The 23708-nt window shown below is 39.2% G+C and overlaps 1 protein-coding gene across 1 annotated transcript; it reads left to right on the forward strand.

The window, feature by feature from the left end:
• The first annotated feature begins 919 nt into the window (after nucleotides 1-919).
• On the forward strand, nucleotides 920-22068 carry acvr1c (activin A receptor type 1C). Its single transcript, XM_074659452.1, has 9 exons — nucleotides 920-1262; nucleotides 11159-11389; nucleotides 14127-14375; nucleotides 14462-14692; nucleotides 14778-14945; nucleotides 15310-15466; nucleotides 17249-17373; nucleotides 17625-17755; nucleotides 19096-22068. The coding sequence occupies exons 1-9, from the start codon at nucleotides 1193-1195 to the stop codon at nucleotides 19219-19221; spliced, it is 1488 nt and encodes a 495-aa protein (XP_074515553.1). The 5' UTR covers nucleotides 920-1192; the 3' UTR covers nucleotides 19222-22068.
• The last annotated feature ends 1640 nt before the right edge of the window (nucleotides 22069-23708 follow it).

The raw sequence follows: 23708 nt of genomic DNA on the forward strand, positions 1-23708 counted from the left end.
CTCGTAAAAATGTTTTTCCCTCAATGGCCCCGTGCCCTTGTTGGGTCATGCAGGAGTACACTAGGTGTTACATGGGCCCAATCTGGGCAACATAAACCAAAACCCATCTCGGCCCCAGCTTTAAGTTTTATGTGGGTACTACATGGGGGCTACATGGCCTGAAATATGGGTTGTAAGTGGGTTTGTCCACAGTTTCCATGTTGGCCCCATGCACTAATTTCCCATTAGTGACCCACCTAGGACCCACTTGGGTAGTCCACTTGGGGGAGCCCATTTGGGACCTATTTAGTTGACTCAACTGGGCCACATTTGCGTTGCCCATTCTGAGCCCATACACTAATTTCCCATTAGTGACCCACCTAGAACCTAACATTACCCTTGGGATTGCATCAATGATGTATAGATAGGGCTACTTGATACATATGATTTGTAGTTTGTCATTAGTGTCCTTTTATATTAACATATAAATATCAATAACCTGATATTTTCAGGTGGAATTTCATTCATTCATTCATTCATTCATTCATTCATTCTCACTGTGCAATATCATTTCCCACTTGTGCAATTTTGTTAATAGTCTGTTTATTGTCAATACTGTATATACTGCTCCTATTTTTATACATCCTTCTATTTTAATGGTTCATATTTTGTTACACTTTGTTTAGCTCTTTTTTTACTGATGCATCTTGTTTTTTTTGCACTATCCCCTTTGCTGCTGTACACTGCACTTTTCCACACTATGGGACTAATAAAGGAATATCTTATATCTTATCTTATTCAGTGTAATGTGCACAATTTGGCCTGATTTCCTTCCACAGTGAGTATTTAGTAACTAAAAGTGAGAGCTGACAGCTCTATGAATGAATAACTGTCCATATTCAATGTGTATGTGTGGTTGTTTCAGTGGACCTGCAGCAGTTAAATGGATGTGCAACACACTTTCTCTCTGGCTCTCATTCACATGTCTCTATCAGAGGTCTGCAGCTCTAATCCTCTTAAATTCTCGTCAACAGAGGCGGAGCAAAACCTTCTCATTGCGTTGTACAGTTTTCCTCTCCAGCATTTACTGTGTGAGGCATTTGGCCGACGGGACTTTACCGCAATGAATAACGTTAACGTGTCCCCCCCCCCCCCCAGTATAGAGTAGCTGTGTAAACGGTTGCGTCGACACGGAGCAGATGCGGCTCTTGCCATGATTCGTCCCGGGAAGCACAGCTTTCAAGCGGCGTTGATCTTTCTGTCTGTCGCCCAGCTGACTGCAGGTACAGTACAGCTGACACATCCACTCTCAACTCACTTTGCATCACGTTGATCAAATGCATTTCATTTTGTACATTATTTTAAGGTTTTATGTGAGTTATTTAACTGCTCTACTATTAACACCTTCTGCTTTACATGTGACACAACATGGAAAAACAGGTGGCTTATATGAGCTTTTTATTTTCTTTAGATAAATATTGTTTTGCATTCAGAGCTTTTATATCAACAGAAATTAAGCGTAATATAAATAAAATATTTTTTTGTAATTTTTGAATTTACATAGGTGAGTTTATTGGTGTAAAATAATGTGCCCTAAGTTAAATAAACTTAATTCATAGTGTTTTTTGGTGATTTAGCCCATAACTGCTTTACATGTGACACAACATGGAAAAAACAGGTGGCTTTTTTTTTGCAGCAGGTGTTAATAGTAGACCACGTGTTGACCACACTCACTCACTTTGCATCACGTTGATCTAATGCATTCATTTTGTACATTACATTATTTTAAGGTTTTATGTGAGCTATTTAACTGCCTATTGTATTCTCAGAATTGTGGGCTATATCACCAAAACAAACACCATGAATTAAGTTTATTTAACTGAGAAGGACACATTATTATTTTACACCAATAAACTCACCTTTGTAAATTCAACAATTACAAAAAATATTTTATTTATATTAGGTTTAATTTCTGTTGCTATTAAAGCTCTGAATGCAAAAAAACAACTTTATTTAAAGAAAATAAAAAGCTCATATAAGCTACCTGATTTTCCATGTTGTGTCACGTGTAAAGCAGCAGGTGTTTATATTAGACCATGTGTTGCAAGGCTTTCTTATAAATTAAAACAGAGTGCTTGGTCAACAAAAAGTTTGGCAGACCTGTGATTTACACCAAACTGTCGAATACTGTCAGTTTCATTCTTCATTGCTATTACGTTGATCAAATGCATTAATTTTGTACATTACATTATTTTAAGGTTTTTATGTGAGTTATTTAACTGCTTACAATATCAATTGTTGCCTACCTGTAGGATAAATAGTTCATTCAGACTTTTTGAAATCGCCCATATTGTATTCTCAGAATTATCAGCTATATCATCAAAACAAACACCATGAATTAAGTTTATTTAACTTAGAAGGACACATTCTTTTACGCCAATAAACTCACCTATGTAAATTCAACAATTACAAAAAATATACTAATTTAATTTCTATTGCTATTAAAGATCTGAATGCAAAAAAAATATTGATTTAAAGAAAATAAAAAGCTCATATAAGCTACCTGTTTTTCCATATTGTGTCACATGTAAAGCAGCAGGTGTTAATAGTAGACCATGTGTTGTAAGGTGTCGTCCAAAATTGCCTTTTTAGAAAATAAAACAGAGTGCTTGGTCAAAAACTAATTTGGCAGACCTGTGATTTACACCAAACTATCGAATAATGTCAGTTTCATTCTTCATTGCTATTTCCCAGTCAGCGCTCATGCTGTAATATTATGGTGGTGAGATCATGATGTCATTGTTTCGGGCAAAACTTAAAATTTGAGTTTCATACAGCAAGATAGCTTTGTCTCATTTGCACATCTTATTGAGATATGAATGGACATTTCTGGGGACTCTTACCTGTTTGTATATCGAAGATTAAAGTTGCTGTTTTAAAATAGACCAATTCTAATTTGTTTGACTAAATTCATACTAGAGTTGAAGAAGTCAAGAAAAATATCAATCATTCTCTGGTTCCAGCTTCCCAAATATGAGGATTTGCAGCTTGTCTTTGTCATATATGATAGTGAAACTGAATATCTTTGGGTTTTGAACTGATCGTTGCAGTTTGAAGATGTCACCTTAGGCTTTGGCAGGGTGTGATTTGCCTGTTTCGTAATTTTCTTACAATTTATAGACCAGTCGATTAATTGATAATTGAAATAATCATTAGTTGCAAATAATAATTGATACTGCAAGTGGTTATCTGCAGGCTGATAGGCTGCATTTGCTATTATAAAACACTTTGTAAATGAATTTCCAGTGGCAGCTGGCAACACAATGCCTCCTCCCACTCACGTGTTACTCACGTGCTATACCTGACGTATACCTACTGCTGTGTGCCCTGATAAGTGGGTGTGTGACTTAAAGCTTGTACGTCTGATAAAGTTAATGACAGCAGTGGTTGCAGTGTGCTGAGCCTGTGAGCTACTACTAATGGGTCAGGCTTAGAATAGGACATCAACACTAACTTGAAAAAAAGAGGAACATGTGCTTGTTTGAGTGGAAGGTGTGTGGGAGCTGTTATAGTAGGTTCATTGTAGACGGGATACAGGTTTTGAAGTCTCTGTCAGTCAACCGGCATTTCTTGTTCACACACAGTAAATGATAGTTATTGCACACTTTCTTTCATTAAATATAATTGAACACACACATTCAGCTAATCAGCAGAGTGCTTTTTCCTCTCGAAGGTCGGGTTCACACCTAAATGTCCAGTTTCTGAACCAAAACCAATGCAAGGATGATAAGTTGTTTAAATTTCCTAACTTGTCCAGTTTGCATTCATAAAGGCAAAATTCAAACGGTCCAGAAAATTGTAAACGAAACTCACATGTTGGAATTGTCATTCAATTATGACAGTCAGCGGGTAAAAAGACAATAGATGGTGCCTTCAAATAAAACTTGTGCGCTTGTGTTTACATGGGAAGTCGTGTACACAATATGCTCGCTGTTCAAGTGGTTAAGTCGTTAGAACACTGCTGCTAAGCAACGGCAATATTAACGTTACTGTTGGTGTGTAGTAGGCAGCCACGGAGGCTAACAATTTAGCAAGCTAGCAAGTCGGTAACATAATGCAATAAATGCAAGGGCATAATGTCAGAGGAAAAAGAGGAGGCCGTTGGGAATATCAACATTTTCCTCAGACATATTATAAAATTACGAAGAAAAACAATAAACGACTAAAATTACAATATATAACTTATTAAGAAAAATTAACCTCCATGGCCTCCGCCATTTCTGACAACGTCAACAAACACGTCACTACTCGTAAAATCAGAGCTTTCATAAACTTTTCACTTAATCATTAATTGCAACAATAATTGATATTGCAAGTGGTGGTCTGCAGGCTGATATGCTGCATTTGCTATTATAAAATACATTGTAAATCAATTTCCAGTGGCTGCTGGCAACACAATGCCTCCTCCCACTCACGTGCTACTCACATGCTACTCGCGTGCTATACCTGACGTATACCTACTGCTGTGTGCCCTGATAAATGTGTGTGACTTAAGGCTTGTACGTCTGATAAAGTTAAAGACAGCAGTGGTTGCAGTGTGCTAAGCCTTTGTTTTTGGCTACTACTAATGGGTCAGGCTTAAGCCATGGGCACACTACCAACGTCAGGAGCGCGTGGCGTCTGCGTCGCGTGGCGTCTGCGTCGCGTGGCGACTGCGTCGCGTGGCGGCTGCGTGATGCAGGAGTCTGGTGTTCCCACTAGATGCGTGTCGGCTTCCTGTCGGCTGCCTGTCAGCTGTGTTTCTGCTGCTGCTGTCAGCCCATTCTTTCTGCATAGAGTTTGCATTTTAATGGCCATTTAAATTCATGATAAATATAATTTATATTTATTTTAGACAGAGAAAGGTTCAGAAACGTGTGGTAATTAGTAAATAATTGTAATAATCAACAATTAAAACTCCATACTGTATTCATTTATGATGCTTTCCAAGTCACTGCTTGTTCCACATCACTGTCCGGCACATATTTCAGAATAAAAGCCTTGTGTTAACAAATGAAGGAATTCTGTGCAAAGAAAACCCGCTTTAGGGCTTTTATTTCTAAATGAAAGCAGGAAGTGTTGATTTAAACCCCAAACTTTATCAATTCTTGGAGCTCTCAAAGTGACTGTGTGTTCCACAACACTGACTGCTCATATTTCAGAATAAAAGCCTCTTGTTAACAAATGAAGGGATTCTGTCAATAGAAAAAAAAGCCTGAGGGCTTTTATTTTGAAATGAAAGCAGGAAGTGTTGATTTAAAAATAAGTCTTTACTTTTTTTCATCTCCGTAACATATTCTACAGATAGACCTCGAAACTGTAGTAAAGTCTTGCTGGTATGAAGTTAATATACAGTCACTAGATCACTTTCACTGTCTGTGACATATTCTACAGATGACTAGACATGGAAACTGTAGTAATCTTGCTGGTATGATGTTAATTTACTGTCACTAGATCACCTTCCCTGTCTGTTGCTGCTGAGACACGCAGCTGAGACGCGAGCGGCTCGCCTGAAAAATAGGCGAGCCTTCTATTCTATAAAATAGATGCGCGTCTCACTGGAAGGTGTGTGGGAGCTGTTATAGTAGGTTCATTGTAGACAGGATACAAGTTTTGAAGTCTGTCAGTCAACCGGCATTTCTTGTTTACACACAGTAAATGATAGTTATTGCACACTTTCTTTTGTTAAATATAATTGAACACACACAGCTTTCAGAAACTTTCCACTTACGAGGTAGTGAATACCACAAGAGGGGGGCGTTCATATGGACTCTTCTCGTGAACACGGCAAACACGACCCCATTTGAAGGCACCAAGAGACAACAAGCTGCTTCTAATTTCTAGCTGGATATCGTAATATCGTTAATCATGGAGCACCGTCAGGTTCTGTTCATGTTCGTGTTGATCTGGAGCGCATATCAGTAGTCTTTAGGGGACCGCGCATATGAACGTCTTGTAAGACAGCGGGTATTAAATAATTCATTAACGCAGGCATACATCGGCTTATTATACACCTTCTGGAGTAAATGAGTAATGCTCTCTTCAGCCCATGATATGTTACGGAGGCATCTCACTTCGTCGTGCCACTCGACATTTTGCTCGCAAATGTGCTAATAGCCACCGGTCACCAATACAGGAAAAGGAAATGTTCTTTTAACCAATGAAATGACAGATAAAGTGGTACGCTTCCTGTGATTGGTTCGAATGGTGTTCACACCAGAAATGACCGCTCCAGAGTTCACTTGAGAGCGGTCCGAGACCACCCCTTCGAGGCAGACCAGAGAGCCTTTTTTTGGTCCGCACCAGAGTCCGAGTGTGGCTTTCACACCAACCAAAAAAACTGCACCAAGGGGGTTAATGCTAAAGGGTTCGGTTAAACCAGACTAAACAAGGTTGGTGTGAACGTGCCCTAAAATGCCCTCAATCCAGATAACGGGCTGCATAATGCAGCTATATTAAAAATGCAGAGTTCAAATGAAGTAGATGGTTTGAAGTGGTTTTTATTCCATCTCTCTAATAGCTTCCTTTGTAATGTGACATGAGTGGTACTTTTCATAACAATCGCTTCTTGCTGAAGACCTCTGTGGTAAAAAGGTTCAAGTACAATCCTCTCAACACATACTTCTATAAATTGTAAGTGCATCTGAATGATTACTTAATAGGTTGTTATTAAGAATAGTTCATCTTTACAACTCATCCCTACTCATGCCTACTTTATTGAGCAGAGAAGAACTGACTTGTGGTGACATACACACATTTGGTTGTGCTTCTAAGTTTAGGAGTAAATGCATTTTATCAACATTGTTCACCTAGGATATACTCATATCTCCTTCAGGATTGAGGGGAGCTGCAGAGCGATCTAACCCTGGTAGGAGTTCTTTGACATATTATAGGAAACTTGCACATATTCCAGTATGTTTGGAAGTGTGCAGAATGTTTGCTTTGAGATAACAAGAAGTTTCCTCAAAGTCACTGATTGGATTCAACTTTTTATGACCAAATCTTCCCTGCTCAATCTACAAAACCCCGTCCACAATGCAGAAAACAAGCGTTTACGCATTCAAGGATAAACAATTATAAAAGCAATAATTTCATTGCATTTTTATCACATCTCAAAGCTTAAAGCAATCCATAGCGTTTTTTCTCCATAGTTGAACTGTGTTGTTAGACTTCCGATTCATTCATTGGTTTCTGGTTGATTTCATGCAGTTTGATTTGTTTGTGGCTAATTCACAACGTTAAAATATTACAGTAGATCCGATGTGACAAAGATCTGTGGCCTGTAAATGACATGCAATATATGGAGCAGTAAACAGACTAAATATGATTAAATTCATTTGATGCACTGTGTTGAAAAAGGAGGTTGTTTTTCTTTTTGCCGTCCTTGGTGTGGAGTTTTGCTCCAGCATTTTTTAAAGAAACCAGTAAAATATGTGATTTTGTTGTTATGTTTTGAGAGCACAACAATACTCTGAGCATGCATTTTCTGTTTTGCAAACTGAACACAGTTTTAGTCTTTATGGCACCTCTTCCCCAAAACTGGAATTTGGTTTCTAATAATAAACAATGGAGAAAATTTGCCACCATACATGATTTAAGAAGCGATTAAACACACACACACACACGCACACACACACACACACACACACACACACACACACACACACACGCACACCAATGCTCAGTTAGTCATCTGCTTTAAAAAAAAAGCTTTAAAAAAGACAAACCTTATTTTACCTTACAGAGCTACAGCACATTCAAACTTCAATAATCATTGTCCTTGAGTAAGTTTGTTGCCAAGCAACTCCCAAGTATGCTGTTAAAAAAACTGTGGTCATTATTACAGTCAGGCTCCAGTTTGAACTGAGCTCCTGATCTTCTACTGATTTTGTCAGGACGTCCGTATTACTGCTGGAGGAGCATAAAAAAAGCCCTTTAAAATATAAGGTTGAATATTCTCTATTTTTCTAAATTTCAATAAATTAAAAGACCAAAACCCATGATGAATTTAACCAGCTGAAATGTACACCACACGGTTATGCTTCATTACAGTAAACATGAGCACTGTTGTTTATTTTCAGTCAATCCTACACCAGCTTGGTGCCGTGCAACACGTACAGTATATTCAGCCTGTTGTCATTCCCAGGGTGTCATATACTGAGGCTTTGTCACGGCCGTCGGCGGTCGGTACCGCTGCACAAGGCACCCTTCAGTGCCGGTATGAAACACACCGGGCGTTCCATTAACTATAATGTAAACCCATCCGCGGCAACAGTAAACTCTCCGAGAAAGTGTGGTGACGTAGTTTAAAGAGTGAAAATACACACACCCTGGGGAGATGGATGGGTCCAACAAACACAGGGCTTTCATCCAGGAGACCACTGTTTGTGTCCCGTGCATCAAGTAACAATCAGCTGTTCGTTCGTGTCCCATGTTCACAACGTTCAGTGTCATTTTCACTTTACAAATGTAGTAGTTTAAAGCCCAACCATGTGTTTCTTTCCTTAACCTAACTATAGTGGTTTCGATGGCAAAAATAAAGTGACGTCAAGTGCAAAGCGGCGGTATGTGACGAGTTGGGATGAGAACGTGTTGATATATTAATCTGTGGCTGAAAATAGTCCCCAAGAACGCTTAATTTATTCCTTTATAAGTAACATTTGCAAAAAACAACAGTGTCCAGCTGTTTTCAGGTCGTTCAAAAATGTTAAACTATTTCTTTGTGACCCAGTTTTAAACAGTTACATATATTCTGTAGGTACAAATGGACTTAGGACTTTGAGGAGTGCCATAAGGTCAAGTTAGAATTTATTGCACACATTTTTGGGGATTTTAAGATAAACATAGAGCAGTTACAGCCTTTTCTTTTGAAGTATTAATCACTCCATCTTTGTTGATACTGGCTGGGTAATTCAGGGACAACCTTCAAATGTTTCTCTTCAATAGGAGAGTTAGGGTTCAATAGGATAATTGAGATGTTCCCCAGAGATCAATCCTTGGTCCCATGCTGTTCTCTTTTTATATAATTAGCCTGGTATTAAACACATTTTATAACTGCTACATGGATGACACACAGCTGTAACCTTCATTTATTTATGTCCATAGAAATATTCTAATTCTGTGGGTATGTCCTTGGCATCATGTCCTCCTTACTGAGTTTAGCAACTCTGAAGGACTAGACATTTTCAGATCTTATTCAAAACTCGGAAAATACATAAAAAGATAGATCTTATCACTGACTGAATTGGACTATAAACATTTAAATTAAAACCCAAGTAACAAAAGAAGGAGTCACTTGTGTTCACAGCATGAACGTTGACCATCATCTTAAGATTCTTCCAGTTGTGAAATGTATCTAGGTTAATGTCAACTGTCAACATCTGGAAAAGATTTATTAATGCATCTTTTCCTTCTTGGAAAGAGCATTGCAATACATGTGCAGTATACACGCTTAGATTGCTCCACTTCCAGGCCTCCAGTGGTCAAAATGTCACTTCCAGACTTTTAACAAAATCCTCACACACCTCCATGATAACTCTGATTATACCTTTTCAATACTGGTTGTCGGTAGGGTTTAGAATTAGTATGGGAGTTAAGCATGTTTTAATGTTTCCCATGTTGAGGTTAAAATCAGAGAGATTGTGGTTTTTGAGTTGCCTCCTTGAAAACCTTAAAACAGCACAGATGATCACGAGCTAAAATGACAGGCTTTTCTATCATAAGCACATTATTTTGTAATGTTATGTCTCAATTGTGTTTGCTGTATTTTTCATCCTTGTTATTCCTGTCCCATTATAATTCCATCTGTATGATCGCATATGCATTATGTCTCTTTGATGTGTGCAATATAAATAACATTTACTTCCATAACTGTCACTATTCATGAGGACTTGACCTAGAGCGCTTCTCACATTTGTTGATACGTGACAAATACAGATGATGTGGAAATGACATGAATAAACATGTATAAAGAGTTGACATACTGTCACAAGATGCTTTGCATCAGCAGTCAATCCTCCTGACAAAAATGAGAATGTTTTTTTTGTAACTAGACTGAGCTGACATGCAAACCACTAAATTGCACACAGGACATAAATTTCACCATCCACCAATTTTTATAAGAATTTACACTTGCTGGTCGCTTTATTAGGTACACAAGTTTCAAGTTTCTTTATTCGTCATATGCACATCACTTACAGCATGCAGTCGTTTGCAATGGAAATCTTGGGTCTCAGGTACCCTCCAACAATGCCCATTAAAAATGTATATATAAAAAAGAAAGGAAAATCAAAATGAGAATCCAAGACATAAAATAGTGCAAGTTAAAATATAGGTCTTAAATATTAACCTATACATAAATATAAATTAGTGGAAGGCAGTAAATCAAATGGATGAAGCTGAATGGCTGCAAACAGCTCAGCTATGAATCCAATGCTTATAAAGCTAATACATTTTAAACTTACAAAATATTTGATCGCTGAGCAAACTAAACTGCATGAAAGTACAGAGAAGTTACTTATTCAATGGTCAAAATGTAAAAAAAATAGGTTATTATTATTAAAAAAAAATACCGTTTGCCAGTGAATTTTATGCTAGAAGTTTTTACAACTTTATAATCTGATTTATACTCGGACACTGTGGAGACCTTAACCTTATTATGGATAGTGCAGTTGTAAATGTGAACAACTGCATATATTAAATTGTTTAATTTAATAACATATGTTCTTACTAAAAATATTTTAATTGAATAACATATTCTTACTAAAAATTGTTTAACTGAATAAAATATATTCTTACAGTTTATTTCCATGTGTGAGCAGGCAGTGCAAGCTTGCTTATCAATCACTCACAGTCTTATCAAACAAAGCATGACAGCAGCTCCAAGAGGAACACAAGATTATCTGGGTGTTAAACTAAGAGGCATTACTTTGGTTCCTCCACCTCCAGCCATTTAAGAGTATGGACCTGCTTACATAACAGCAGCCCCTAAAGAGTTAAAGACCACTAGCCATGGCGGTCTGTGAATGAAACTGTGTCCCCCCAGCGCTTTTACAAATCATTGAATTAACTGGTGTCTACGGGAAAGTGTCTGTGGACAACATAGTTATCTGACCATCTTGAGTGACGTCATATGTTTCAGGTCTGAGGTGTGTGTGCCATCTTTGCGCCAACCACACCTGTGAGACGACCGCAGACGGCGCCTGCTGGAACTCTGTGATGCTGATTGACGGGAAGGAGGAGACGGTCAAGTCGTGCCTGTCGCCCTCTGAGATGAGGGGCCAGGTCTTCTGCTACAGCTCCCGAAATGTCTCCAAGAGGAACTGCTGCTTCACAGACTTCTGTAACAATGAGACTCTGCACCTATACCCAGGTACAGCCAATGTGATGCTTTCAAGCTGATGCAATCTTGTCTCTGGTTGTATTTTAGTTATTTAAAAAAAATTTAAAACAATAAAGATTAATATTTTACCTGCAGTAGGAAAGGAAAATAATAGAGGAAAGATGGATTCATCCCCTCAGACAGTTACTCAGACAATGTCACATTGCTCAGTAGTTACAGTAGTCATTCGACAGCAACACCACCCCAATCAGTGTGGGATTTCCCACTCATTCTGGCCCCGGCTAGACGAGGTAGATGCTGATCCTACTAGATCCTGTGACATAACAAATCTGGCAGAGGCAAAGGGACGGCGGTGAGTGATCCTCCCCCTCCCTCCCTCCACTGATTTATAAATAAATACTTTGTCAGGCATGTAGTCCTACTGCAAGTTAAAAGCCTCTCATGGGTCTGCTGGGTGGAAGTTGGCCTCAAAGCAGAGGGGGATTACATACACCTGTGGATAGACAATTCAGTGGAAAACAGTGGGAGGTCAGAGTTACACTTTGCATGGGTGTAACAATTCAGGGTTTAGACTCAGTACACAAGGCTAGGTCTTTGCTGCAAAGCACGGGGTCATACACAAGTTATCAGTCTAGGAAGAGCAAACATCCCAAAACCAGGGAACAAGGCAAAGTCCAAAAATCTTAGAAAAGTTACACTGGTGAATTACTAGAAAGCAATGAGCACACGGGGTAGAACAAAGACAATCTGGCAGGGGAACAGGGAAAACAAGGGAGTATATAAACAGGGTAGACTGATGGCAAAATCGTGCAGGTGAGGATAATCGGAGGAGGTGGGGAAAACACACAGGAAGTAAAACCAAACATGACACATGAGGAATTAACTTATCAAAATAAAACTGCCAGGACCATGACAATGGGGTATTATAATGATTTTTTGCGATGAATTGAGCATCAAAACTGTTTACCAATTGATTATCTGTTGATCAACTAATCAATCGACTAACTGTTCACACTGCTGTATAGTTCATTCAAGACAAGAACAGCCTAATTTTCCTCTTTAATACATGGTACATTCTTAATTTCTGACACCAATTGAAAGAAGAGACAAAGAAAACAAAAGGGAAAGGAAAAAAGTGTTAACCGCCCCACCTGATCTATTCATCTAAAATAAGTTGAGTTAGATGGCATCGTCAGACATTGGTCCAAATCAAAATGTGGAGGTGATGCTGGAGATTTAATGTGTAAAGTGCTGCAGACTGTTGATGAGATGGGTCAGGGCAGCACCCTCGGGCCATGGCGTTGACTGTGAATGAGGACACCAGAATCAATCTGTTCCACCGCTCTGCTAAATAGCAGCATGTGAGCTCATCTACTGTGTTATTTAGTTTCTATACACAGAGACTTAATGTCTGTTAGTGCCCTTTGCTGTGACTTCTATACGGGCCTAGAGTAGAATGCATTTACAGTTATAAGGGGAAGTTATAGGTAATGGTTAGTGTTTAGCTGGATTAACAGTTTAGTTTATTGTCCTTTAATTAACACCTTGCTTTTCAATCCCCAATTGCCAAACATTTGTTTTGTTGTTGTGTCAAACAGTTTCAAAGTAGACTGCAGAGTCACCAATAAACAGTTGCAATTTGTTGAAGGTCTTTCGCCACTGGGCCAGAGGAGAGTCAAGTCTTGTTTTGCACCATGTCTGCTGAGCTCCAGTTGGACACATGGCAGGATGTGTATTTAGGTAAAAGGCTAAAGATGTCTGAAGAAACTGTGGTTTAGTTCACGACATGTTGCTTTGCACATTGGGCCATCAGCAGATGTTGCACGTTTGAGGCACTCCTGGTGAGGACATTTCATGCTTTGGGGATTTGAGGAGATGCTGAAGAAACATGGATTAGGTTTGGGTTTCTCAAGTCGGCATCGTTTATGTTGAAACTGTATGTTGAAAGAGTCCTAAAGTTAAAATGACTTATTGCCAAGTTATTAATTCTTTCTATGTCCCCAGACCTGTAGTTTATTTCTATCACTATGTTACCATACTATTACAGTGGTCACTGTGCATTATGTTATCAGCATATCTTTAAATCTCATATTATCCCAGCGCCCACCAGTTCTGCTGTTTTTGCTTGTGTCTAGGTCTCCTCTGTCCACCCACAGACTCAATGAAGGTCAGAGATGGAAATGCCAGGTTACTGTTATTGTTTTGCCAAATCCACAATTTATTCTCATAGTGCACCTGTTGTTGATCATCAGTGCATAACACTTACTTTAAGTGAAGAAGACGCATTTGGATTTCTACTTTTTGAAGAAAAGTTTCTTGCCACTAAAAGCTTCTACCTCTGTATCTCTTAATTACTTTTGATTAATGACATTTATGGGCAGTGATGACATTTTCTGGCGGTCTGGAAAAACAATTTTTTTGGCAGACAAAACTTTGCATCTGCCAAATGTACAATTTCCATCTCTCTAAATTTTAAGATTGTCGACAGGGTGATAGCTTTTGCTGAGCTTGTGTTAAGGTCAGAAAAACAGTACATCAGCATATTTCAGCAGTGCACCACTGATATAATATATTGTCCACTTGAGATGATGATTTCAGTTGGTTGTACACAACATAAGATAATCAGTAGAATGACCACCAGAGGGTGCAACAACCATGGGGAGCTCAATGCAACATAAATGCAAATTCTCTCTCATTCTAGTTCAATTTCAGAGGAAAATGATATTGGCTACATTTTCATGTTGTATTTATGTGTGTGTGTTATCAGAGAGGCCTTTGGAAGAAGAAGATCCCAGCTGGAGCAGGCTGCAGCTCTCTGTAGTGATCCTGGTGCCCTCCTGCCTGTTGTGCGTGGGGATCCTGCTGAGCGTGTTCGTTGTGCAGGGCAACCGCTGTGCCTACAGCAGAGCCCACAAGCAGGACCCAGAGGAGCCTCTGGATGACCAGATGCTGATGTCACCCGACAAATGTCTCAAAGATCTGATCTATGACATGAGCACCTCAGGCTCTGGATCAGGTGAGAGAGACGCCGCCTGATGTGATGATTCATTCTGGGTTATACTCAACAAGACTTCAGCTAATCGTCTTGCTGGTGTCTCACAGGCCTACCACTGCTGGTCCAGCGGACTATAGCTCGGACCATCGTCCTGCAGGAGACCATTGGGAAAGGTCGATTTGGGGAGGTGTGGCGGGGGAGGTGGCGAGGAGAGGATGTGGCTGTGAAGATCTTCTCTTCCAGGGACGAGAGGTCGTGGTTTCGTGAAGCAGAGATTTATCAGACAATCATGCTCAGACATGAGAACATCTTGGGCTTCATTGCTGCTGACAACAAAGGTATCAGTTTCAGACACACTAACCAAAGTTCACATCACAGTTAAAAGATAAATGTGCTGACATGTGACTGTATTATTTGCTGCAGATAATGGGTCGTGGACGCAGCTCTGGTTGGTGTCAGAGTACCACGAGCATGGCTCCCTGTACGACTACCTGAACAGGTACACAGTCTCTCTGGAAGGCATGATCGTCCTCGCTCTGTCCATAGCGAGTGGGCTGGCACATCTCCACATGGAAATCATTGGGACGCAGGGTAAGGCTGAATTCTTGGGCACTGACCTCATATTGGGGGATTCAAACAACTATGACACTTGTGTGCGCCAGTAAACCCCTAAAAAATTGTCTAAACACAGATTCAATCAGTGACGGTCAGCCTGTGTCCTCAAAACTGTTTGTCAATTGATAAATTAGACTGTAATTTAGTCTCTTAGTTTCCCAGATCCAAACGTTATGTCTACACGTCTTGTTTTCGAAATCCAAAAATGATCAATTGTTGCAGATGTTATTTTTCCCCTCCATTAATCCTGCAAAAATATTCGTTATTTTATCCATCAGTAAAAAATGGAAAATATTTGTATCTATATTCTTAACCTTATTTATGTCCTTCTTGGCTGTAGGGAAACCTGCCATTGCTCACAGAGACCTAAAGTCTAAAAATGTCCTGGTGAGGAAGAACGGCACGGCAGTTATCGCAGATTTGGGTTTGGCTGTGAAACACGACTCCACCACCAACTCCATCGACATACCGTCCAACCACAGAGTGGGAACCAAGAGGTTGGATTTACATCACAGCACACAATTAACACACACAAAATAGAAACAGGAAATGTAACTGAAATGATTTAACACCTGGTCGAATTTATTTGATGTGCTAGATTTCCTGTGGAGTTGACATAGCAGTCCGCCTCTGAATTTCTCTAGTCAGCCTGTTTTAAAGTTTTTTGGCCAGTACTATTAATTGGCTCACAACATAAAGTGAGCCAGCTTCCTTGGCACTGTTTTCTGCAAGAAAAGCAGAATCTATAATCAAAAACCCAGTAGGTTTCCACCGTGTCGTGCACATTCAGTCCCACTAGTGATTCCTAAAATAATATGCTGTTTGTTAACAGTTAGCTGAGTGTGTACACAGTGCAATTATGAAATAATGAGTGATGTCGGAGGTCTAACCAGGCCCTCCAATGTTAGAACAAGTAACAACGAGGAAGGAAATATTGAAAAAGCCTTTATTTTATTTCATGTATAATATTACTTTTTTGGCATTGTGCAATATTACTTTTAATATCATGTGCAATATTACTTTTTCTATTTTAGTTTACTTATTTTGCTCAATTTATCTTATTTTTATTATTATTTTACTAGGCACTGGTGTTAATATTACTTCTTATACGCTTTATATTTATTACTCAGTTTCTTATTCTTATGCTGTCGTAATTTTGAGCAATCGCTGGCAAAGGAATTTCCTTCGGGATTAATACATTTCTATCTTATCTTTTTTTTTTTTTAAGTGGCTAAATCATTAAAATGCCAACATGTTTCGACCGCTTTTGGTCTTTGTCAGGGTATTCAACAAACAGACAAAACAGGTGTGGCCTCACCTATATAGTAGCAACAACCAAACACGAAATAATGAGATAAGATTACACAGAAAAAAGGTTATTTCTATATGTACATCATAAATAGACAATAGGTACCAATAAATAGGTTTTAATATAGGCTGTAATAAAACCAGGGATGTCACGGTTTGTTCCTCTTCAGCCACATTCTGACTTCCTCAGACTATTGTTTGCAATTTTCCCTTCCCTCTTTGCCCTATCACTTGAGTGCCACACCCATCCACACATCTGCTTCCACTTCCACTTCCCTCATCTGCTCTCCGATTACCTGGCCCTGGATTCAATTCCGTGTTTTGGTTTGTGCTGTAGGCCACTGAGATGGCTTATCAGAATAAAAGACAGCTATCACACCTGCTCTGAATCAGCCTCGTTAGCTCCTCCCAACCAATCAGCTCCGTTCCTGTTCCCAGTGTTTTTCCCCAGCCAATCAGCTCCCTGCCCGTTCTCCTGCCTAATCACCTCATTTCACCTCACCTGAGCTTCTCCACCTGCACTTCATCCCTTCGTCAGATTAGTTAATAACCTCAAGTTATTTTGTATTAGAAAACAAACAGGGTTTCTACAGGCATTATTGTAAAAACATATTTTGTTTTGGTAAAATTATATATGAACACATTTATCTATATGGACCAATCTTAAACATTCAAATTTCTAGACTTTGGCAACTCCTAGTGGTATTATCAATAGCTCAATTCAATATATCTTTGTCAAGCTACAGCCATAAATCACCAGTGAGTGCTGTCACTGTTGTTTTTCAAGATGATGTATTTGTTCTTCTAGTTCCCAGAAACATAATCTTTAAATATCTTAATGTTCAGAGTGATGAACTGAGCTTGTTTTTTTTCTGTATTTATGATGGCAACAAAGCCACACTCAAATCGGTTAAGGAAAGAAGTACTGGGCTTTTTATTTCATTAGGTCTTAATCATTTTGTCCTCTGCAGGTACATGGCCCCAGAAATCCTTGATGAGACGATCAATATGAACAGCTTTGAGTCATTCAAGAGAGCGGATATCTACGCGCTAGGCCTGGTGTTCTGGGAACTGGCCCGAAGATGCTCTGTTAGAGGTACTTTAAATAGCACACTCCCACTTGATATTTATACAAAATATTCAATGGACAAATCAGAAAAACTGCACTCTGGCACTAATAGTAGGCTACATACGTGACACCACTGCTGAATCTGTCATTGTTCCAATAACAGTCAGTCAATTTTTCCCTCGCACGATTACGGTTTATATCTTTTTCTGTACCATCCGTCCTGTGTGTCATTATGTGGGTGAGGAAAATCATGATAAACAAAATCTCCATCTTCACAGGACTTCATGAAGATTTCCAGCTGCCTTATTACGACCTGGTGCCTTCTGATCCGACCATCGAGGACATGAGGAAGGTGGTGTGCGAGCAGAAACTCAGACCCAACGTTCCCAACCAGTGGCAGAGCTGTGAGGTGAGGCGGGAGGGTGTATCTGGTGTGGCATCATGTAAGATAGTTATCACTGACACTATGATTGTGTTTACACCTACCTGAGGTCCGAACACAGTGTGAGCCAGACTACCTCCGGAGGCAGATCCGATCATGACGCATTTACACCTTGCATTAACATACGTTTTACCTTATCCGGATAATGTGTCCGGATACAGATTGCATTTTAATACCAGGTGTAAATGGGATGTATGATACTCACTCATCACTAGTGTGTGTGTGTGTGTGTGAAACTGTAAAAGTCAGATACAAAACAAAAACAAACTTGACATGCGATATGCTTATAGGATAAATCTGGTTTATTACAACTAGGCGTTTTCTTGTAGTAGTCGAGTTCAATGTTTTAATCCGCAAACTGAACTTAGTAGCTTTAATAATTGCAGCTCCCTTCACTACTGACTGAAAATGTTGTTCAGCGTGTTACTTCTTAAATAAAAGCTGCAAAAGCCAAAGAAACAATATGTTTGTTACAGATCAGTGGTTACTGAGCGGTGCTTTTATCGGCCTAGTTTGTGATGAACTAGTCTGACTCACCAGATGTAAACTGTGGGTATAAGTCTGCCATTGTAGTCATTAGTCATAGTCAACGTAGTCATTATTGAAAACAGTCAGAAACAGCCTGTTTGAACTGTGACGAGATTCCTCAACTTAGAATAAAATTAACTACATGTAGCCTACATTGTTAGTGACTACAATCTGTATGCCTCTGCGCTGGCTCAGCGGTGGCCGGTGGCATTATATTTTCGGATTGTCCGTCCGTACCGGTCTCATGAAGGCATTATCTCAGGAACGCCTGGAGTGAATTTCTTCAAAAATTGGCACAAATGACCCCTTTAGACTCAAGGAAGAACTGATTAGATTTTGGTGGTCAAGGTCACTGTGACCTCATGAAACACGTTTTAGGCCATAACTTAAGAATTCATATCCTAATTATGACAATTTCACACACAGGATAAAACGATGAAGTGATGACATTTTGGACACTAAACCGCGAGGCGTTAATTCTAGTTTTTTGATAATTACCAAAGCTCTAGGTATTATGTTATTCAAGGTAAGGAGCACTACAGCCTGTTGTTTAAGTTATGTGACTTTTATATAAATAAAAAATGTCTCGGGGCGTCCCAGTAGCTCACCTGGGAGAGCACTCGCACCATCAAGGCTGAGTCCTTACCGCGGTGGCCCGCGTTTGATTCCAGTCTGGGCCCTTTCCTGCATGTCATCCCCTCTCTCCCATGCAATCCTTGTCTCTTTCCAATGCCCCAAAAATATAATATAATAATACTGTATCCTTGTTGATACACCAGGCTCTGCGTGTGATGGGCAAACTGATGAGAGAGTGCTGGTACGCCAACTCTGCTGCTCGACTCACTGCCCTGCGGGTCAAGAAAACGGTGTCTCAGCTGTCTGCCATCAAGGACGTCAAAGATTAGTTAGATTCGTTGATGCACTGGTGCTGGCACTGGTGCAACAGCATGGACTGAGAGGTGTTGGAAGCAAACTGGGAGAAGGTGTTCTCTCTAACGGCCTGAGGCTGCCCTCTTCAGGACACAACCACACCGTTCACCCTCAGAGAGCAACTTCAGGTTGTTTCTGGTGCCAACGTATTGTAGGAAGAGACCTAATGAAAAAATGAACCAAACAGCTGAACGTTTGGTTTAGGAAGAGCCATATGAAATAAGAATATGTATAATGTATATACAGATTGTTTTGCTACCTCAGACATATAAGTGCCCAAAGCTTGAAGTTGCACATTGTGATGTTTTTGTGCCATATCTTGTATCAGACAGTATTGCTGAGTAGTTAGTGTGCTAAGTGACAATCACAAAGGATACTGGATAAGACGCCCTAACTGGTTCTGACTGGTTTTAAATGACACACTTACAGACTGTCCCTGATAATCTGAAGTGCTTTTGTATAGTCATTACAGCACTATTGTAGATATATCGTGTATTGAAAGTTCAATGGAAAGGTTACGGTACACTTAACAGGAATATAAGTGGAAGACATCCTTTAGCTAAATGTGTCCAAGTGGGTTTTTAGTGTGATTTGGCTCCATGGATGACAATCTGTTGGTCCAAATAGCTCCACAAGTATTGAACGGATCACCATGACATTTGGTACAAATGTTCCTGGTCCCCAGAGGATGAATAATAACTTTGATGAGCCCCTGACCTAGCAGTATAACTGAGGCTGAGGCGAAACTAATAAGAGTTATCCTAAAATCATCAGAGTAAACCCTTTTGGATTTAGTTAAAAACTGTTCCCTCTTAGGATCAGTGGAGTGGCTATGAGCACTTTTTTTGTCTTGTCCTTTTACATAAAAAGAAGTACAGCTTTAAGCTGCTGCTATAAATTTTGCACATTTAAAGCTTTCAGTTGCTGAAGAGAGCTGCTCTCTGACAGATGAATGCTAGTTTGTTGACAAACAAAAGCTCATTCATGAATGTGAAAACTTATGTTTTATATTTCTTAAATATATTTATTCATACTGGAGGGATGTTATTCAAATTTTAAAATCGTATCTACCCTAATGCACAAGTCAAAACTTCTTCTTGTTGTTCACAGTAGCTCATTGGTCATTTTAAAGTAACAGTGTGTAGGATTTTGGGGGATCTGTTCTCATTCCCAGGGCGTCAAATACTACACCAACACTTTGTCACGGGCCGTCGGCGTTCAATACTGATGCACAAGGCACCCTTTAGCGCAGTTATGAGATGCGGCACATTCAGTAAACGCTCAGTGAAAGAGCTGTGGTGACGTAGTTTAAAGAGCAAAAGAGACACACAGGGTGGGCGGGACAATGTCAAGTCACATTTTCATTTTAAAAACGTAGTCATTTTAAGCCCAACCATGTTGTTTTTTCCTAAACCTAACCAAGTGGTTTTGTTGCCTAAACATAAGCAAGTATTTTGTTTAAATCACAACGTTAAGCGTGTGTTTACTGCGACCAAAAAGTGACGCCGATGGGTCTGACAAAGTGTTAGTATATGACAAGTATTCAGTTGGTTGCAATCTGCAACCTCACCGCTAGATGCCACTAAATCCTACACACTGCTCCTTCAATAGGGAAATCTAATACTACATACAGAATTTGTTAGAAAACACTCCATTTTATAAACCCGATGCTGTTTAACAGCAGGTTTCCCAAAGAACCATATAATTATGATAAACGCAAAGACCTAGATAAGATCAGATCTTGATAAAGATCTGGATAAAGCCAATGATAAAATCATAAAACGAGAGGATAATGACAAATTGTCATCGGTAGTAAATCAGTTTAAGACGTTTCACTTGGAGAGCACAGTCTGGTTGATGGCTCTATCATCACTGTCTGATGAGGCTTGTAAAGTCACAACAGGCTTATAGGGAAAGTACACATGGGAGCATCTGTACACCATGTGTGACGGTGCCTGTGTGTTTGTGTTTCATATCATACGAAGTCTTGTTTAAAGATGAATCTGATTAATCATTGTAGTGTTTGTGAAACTTGATCCCATCCATCACGGCTTTCAATCCTCAGATAATGTTCATGTTTCTAGTTGCTAAGGTGAGTTACATGCGTCCATGTAGCTGCTTAGTGTTGACACATATAAATGTCCTCCTGTTATGAAGGCGTAATAATTATTGGCTAATAATGTAGCATCAGCTTTGTTGCCTCTTGAAAATAAGCTATGTACAGTAGCCTGTCGCTCTCTTGACAAATATCACTTCATGTACGAGTCTTTTTCTTTCTATGAAATGATTAGTTGACTTCAATCATGGGATCATTTGTGTGTTGCAGAATACAGATATGAAATATCGAAAATGCAGTATTATTAAAGCGTGCGGCTCTGCCTGGGTCCATTGAAAGTACTTGTAATATAAATTAGTTTTTTATCTGATGTTGGATCTATGCTGCTGAGCCAAGCTTGTATATTTTGTCTATTGTGTCATATCTGCTTCTCCAAGAATCAGACGGGTGACACGACTGATCGCTAAACATATAAAAGACTTATCAATCATTCCAAAGAGGAGTGACCACCATGTGCAATTTCTGAATGGTGTCTTTTTTTTATATATATTGTATATGAAATTGCTAACAAATGTGATACCGCTTTCATAAAATAAGACCTACTTCTTGATTTTCAAACCATCCAGTTATGTAGATCAACACTGTTTTGTGTCATTGCTCAGATTTCATGCCATTGCATTGTATCTTTTCTCTTGCACTATTTATTCTGTATAGAAATTAGTGATATCAGTGGGTCAATAAACTGTTTTTCATGGAGTTAACTGTTTTCATGCTGACGGAGTATCTTTTTTTTTTCATTAGAAAATGTCTCTCATTGCGAATTGTAATTGTGAAAGCACTGATTGTGCAGGGGTTTGCACATTACCGCACGTAGGCCAGAATTTCCCGGAGCAACTCTGGTCCTTTTTTATCTTCCCCATCACACTTGCACCTTAACTGACTCATCCCCGCTTTCTGTTCTACCGCTCTTCATGTGTAAACACTGTTTCTGATGTGTCCGTTAGACAGGATATAGAAGTGTAACACTGAGGGTATCAGCACTACGCAGATGAGTCAACGCTGCAAGGTTATGCTGCGGGTTGCTTTAACGGATTTTACTGCTCTGTCACGTCAGAGAGAGGCCACACAGTGTTACCCACAGGAGGTTTATAGCACAAAAAAATATAGGCTGTTAGTTTAGTAGGTTTTTAGCTATTTTAAGATGGTTTCACATTAAGTAATGAAAACAGAGCTAATATACAGACTGTAAAGCTGGCAGATAACTACTTGATTTGAGTATTGTTTTAACACTAGTGGCTCACTTTAAAAAAGGTGCTCAGATGTCCTTACAGGACAAAAATGTCCGTGACAAAAAACTGCCATAATTTTATATATTAATATTATTTTAAGTTAAATCTTTTAAACATCAGTCCTGATCATAACTACTATATATTCATTCATTTTCAGAATTTTTACCCAGTTTTTTTACATAATGCAACTGTTGTTATGAAAACAACACAAAAACTGAGTTATTTTCTGTATACTAAACGCTATTTTTAAAAAAAATAATTCACAGTCTGGGATATGACAACACTGATTTTGATGCATTTTAATTTTTTGTGCAGGCAACCAGGAGAATAGCATGTATTTGGTCAATAGGGCAAACATGAGAAAATGATGGCGTAAAATAGTAAAAATTACAATTTTGAAGCAAGGGCTTTAGGTTGAAAGCCTGATATAATAGAATCCATAATATTATGCTGTAATGGCCGTGGGATCAAAAATTGTGTTTTTAAAGGGTTTCAAAGGGGACATTTGTGTCCTGAAGGGTCTGAGTGTCTGCATTTTGGTTACACAGTTTATTATAGACTTATTATAACAGGTTCAATTGCCAAAATTTTAAAAATAAGCTCACACCATTGCCAAAATGTATGCCATATGTACTAATACAGTCAAAATTATCAAAACATTTTTAATTAAAAAACCCAAAATGTCCCTATAATGATGCACAAGGTTTAAGATACACTTCAAAAAATGTGAGTCTAGTCTGTAAATCTCAAGCTGAGATGTGCGTTCTGTTTCCTCGCGTAGAATCATTAATGATAGTGTATACAATGCTTTATCAAGCAGCAGGAAAGTGCATGCTATCAATGAAAAGAACAAAATGTGCGCTTTTCTGTACATATTGGGGTAAAAATATGGCTGTAAATTTGCAATGTCCTGGTGAAATGGGATATCAGTGTTCCAGACGGTCCCGTGGTTGGTGGGCCAACGGCTCTGCCAAGGGTCAGTGGGGCAGAGGGGACTGCTGTGAGGCAATCTGCTAGTGAAGAAGTGATTCAACTGGGTTCATAATATACTGTACAGTACTGAGACTCAAAGTGAAACGATTTTCTGTTCACCAAAGGAACGCAGCTTTTGTGCAGA

Source organism: Sebastes fasciatus, chromosome 14 (assembly GCF_043250625.1).
Source record: "Sebastes fasciatus isolate fSebFas1 chromosome 14, fSebFas1.pri, whole genome shotgun sequence".
NCBI lineage: Eukaryota > Metazoa > Chordata > Actinopteri > Perciformes > Sebastidae > Sebastes > Sebastes fasciatus.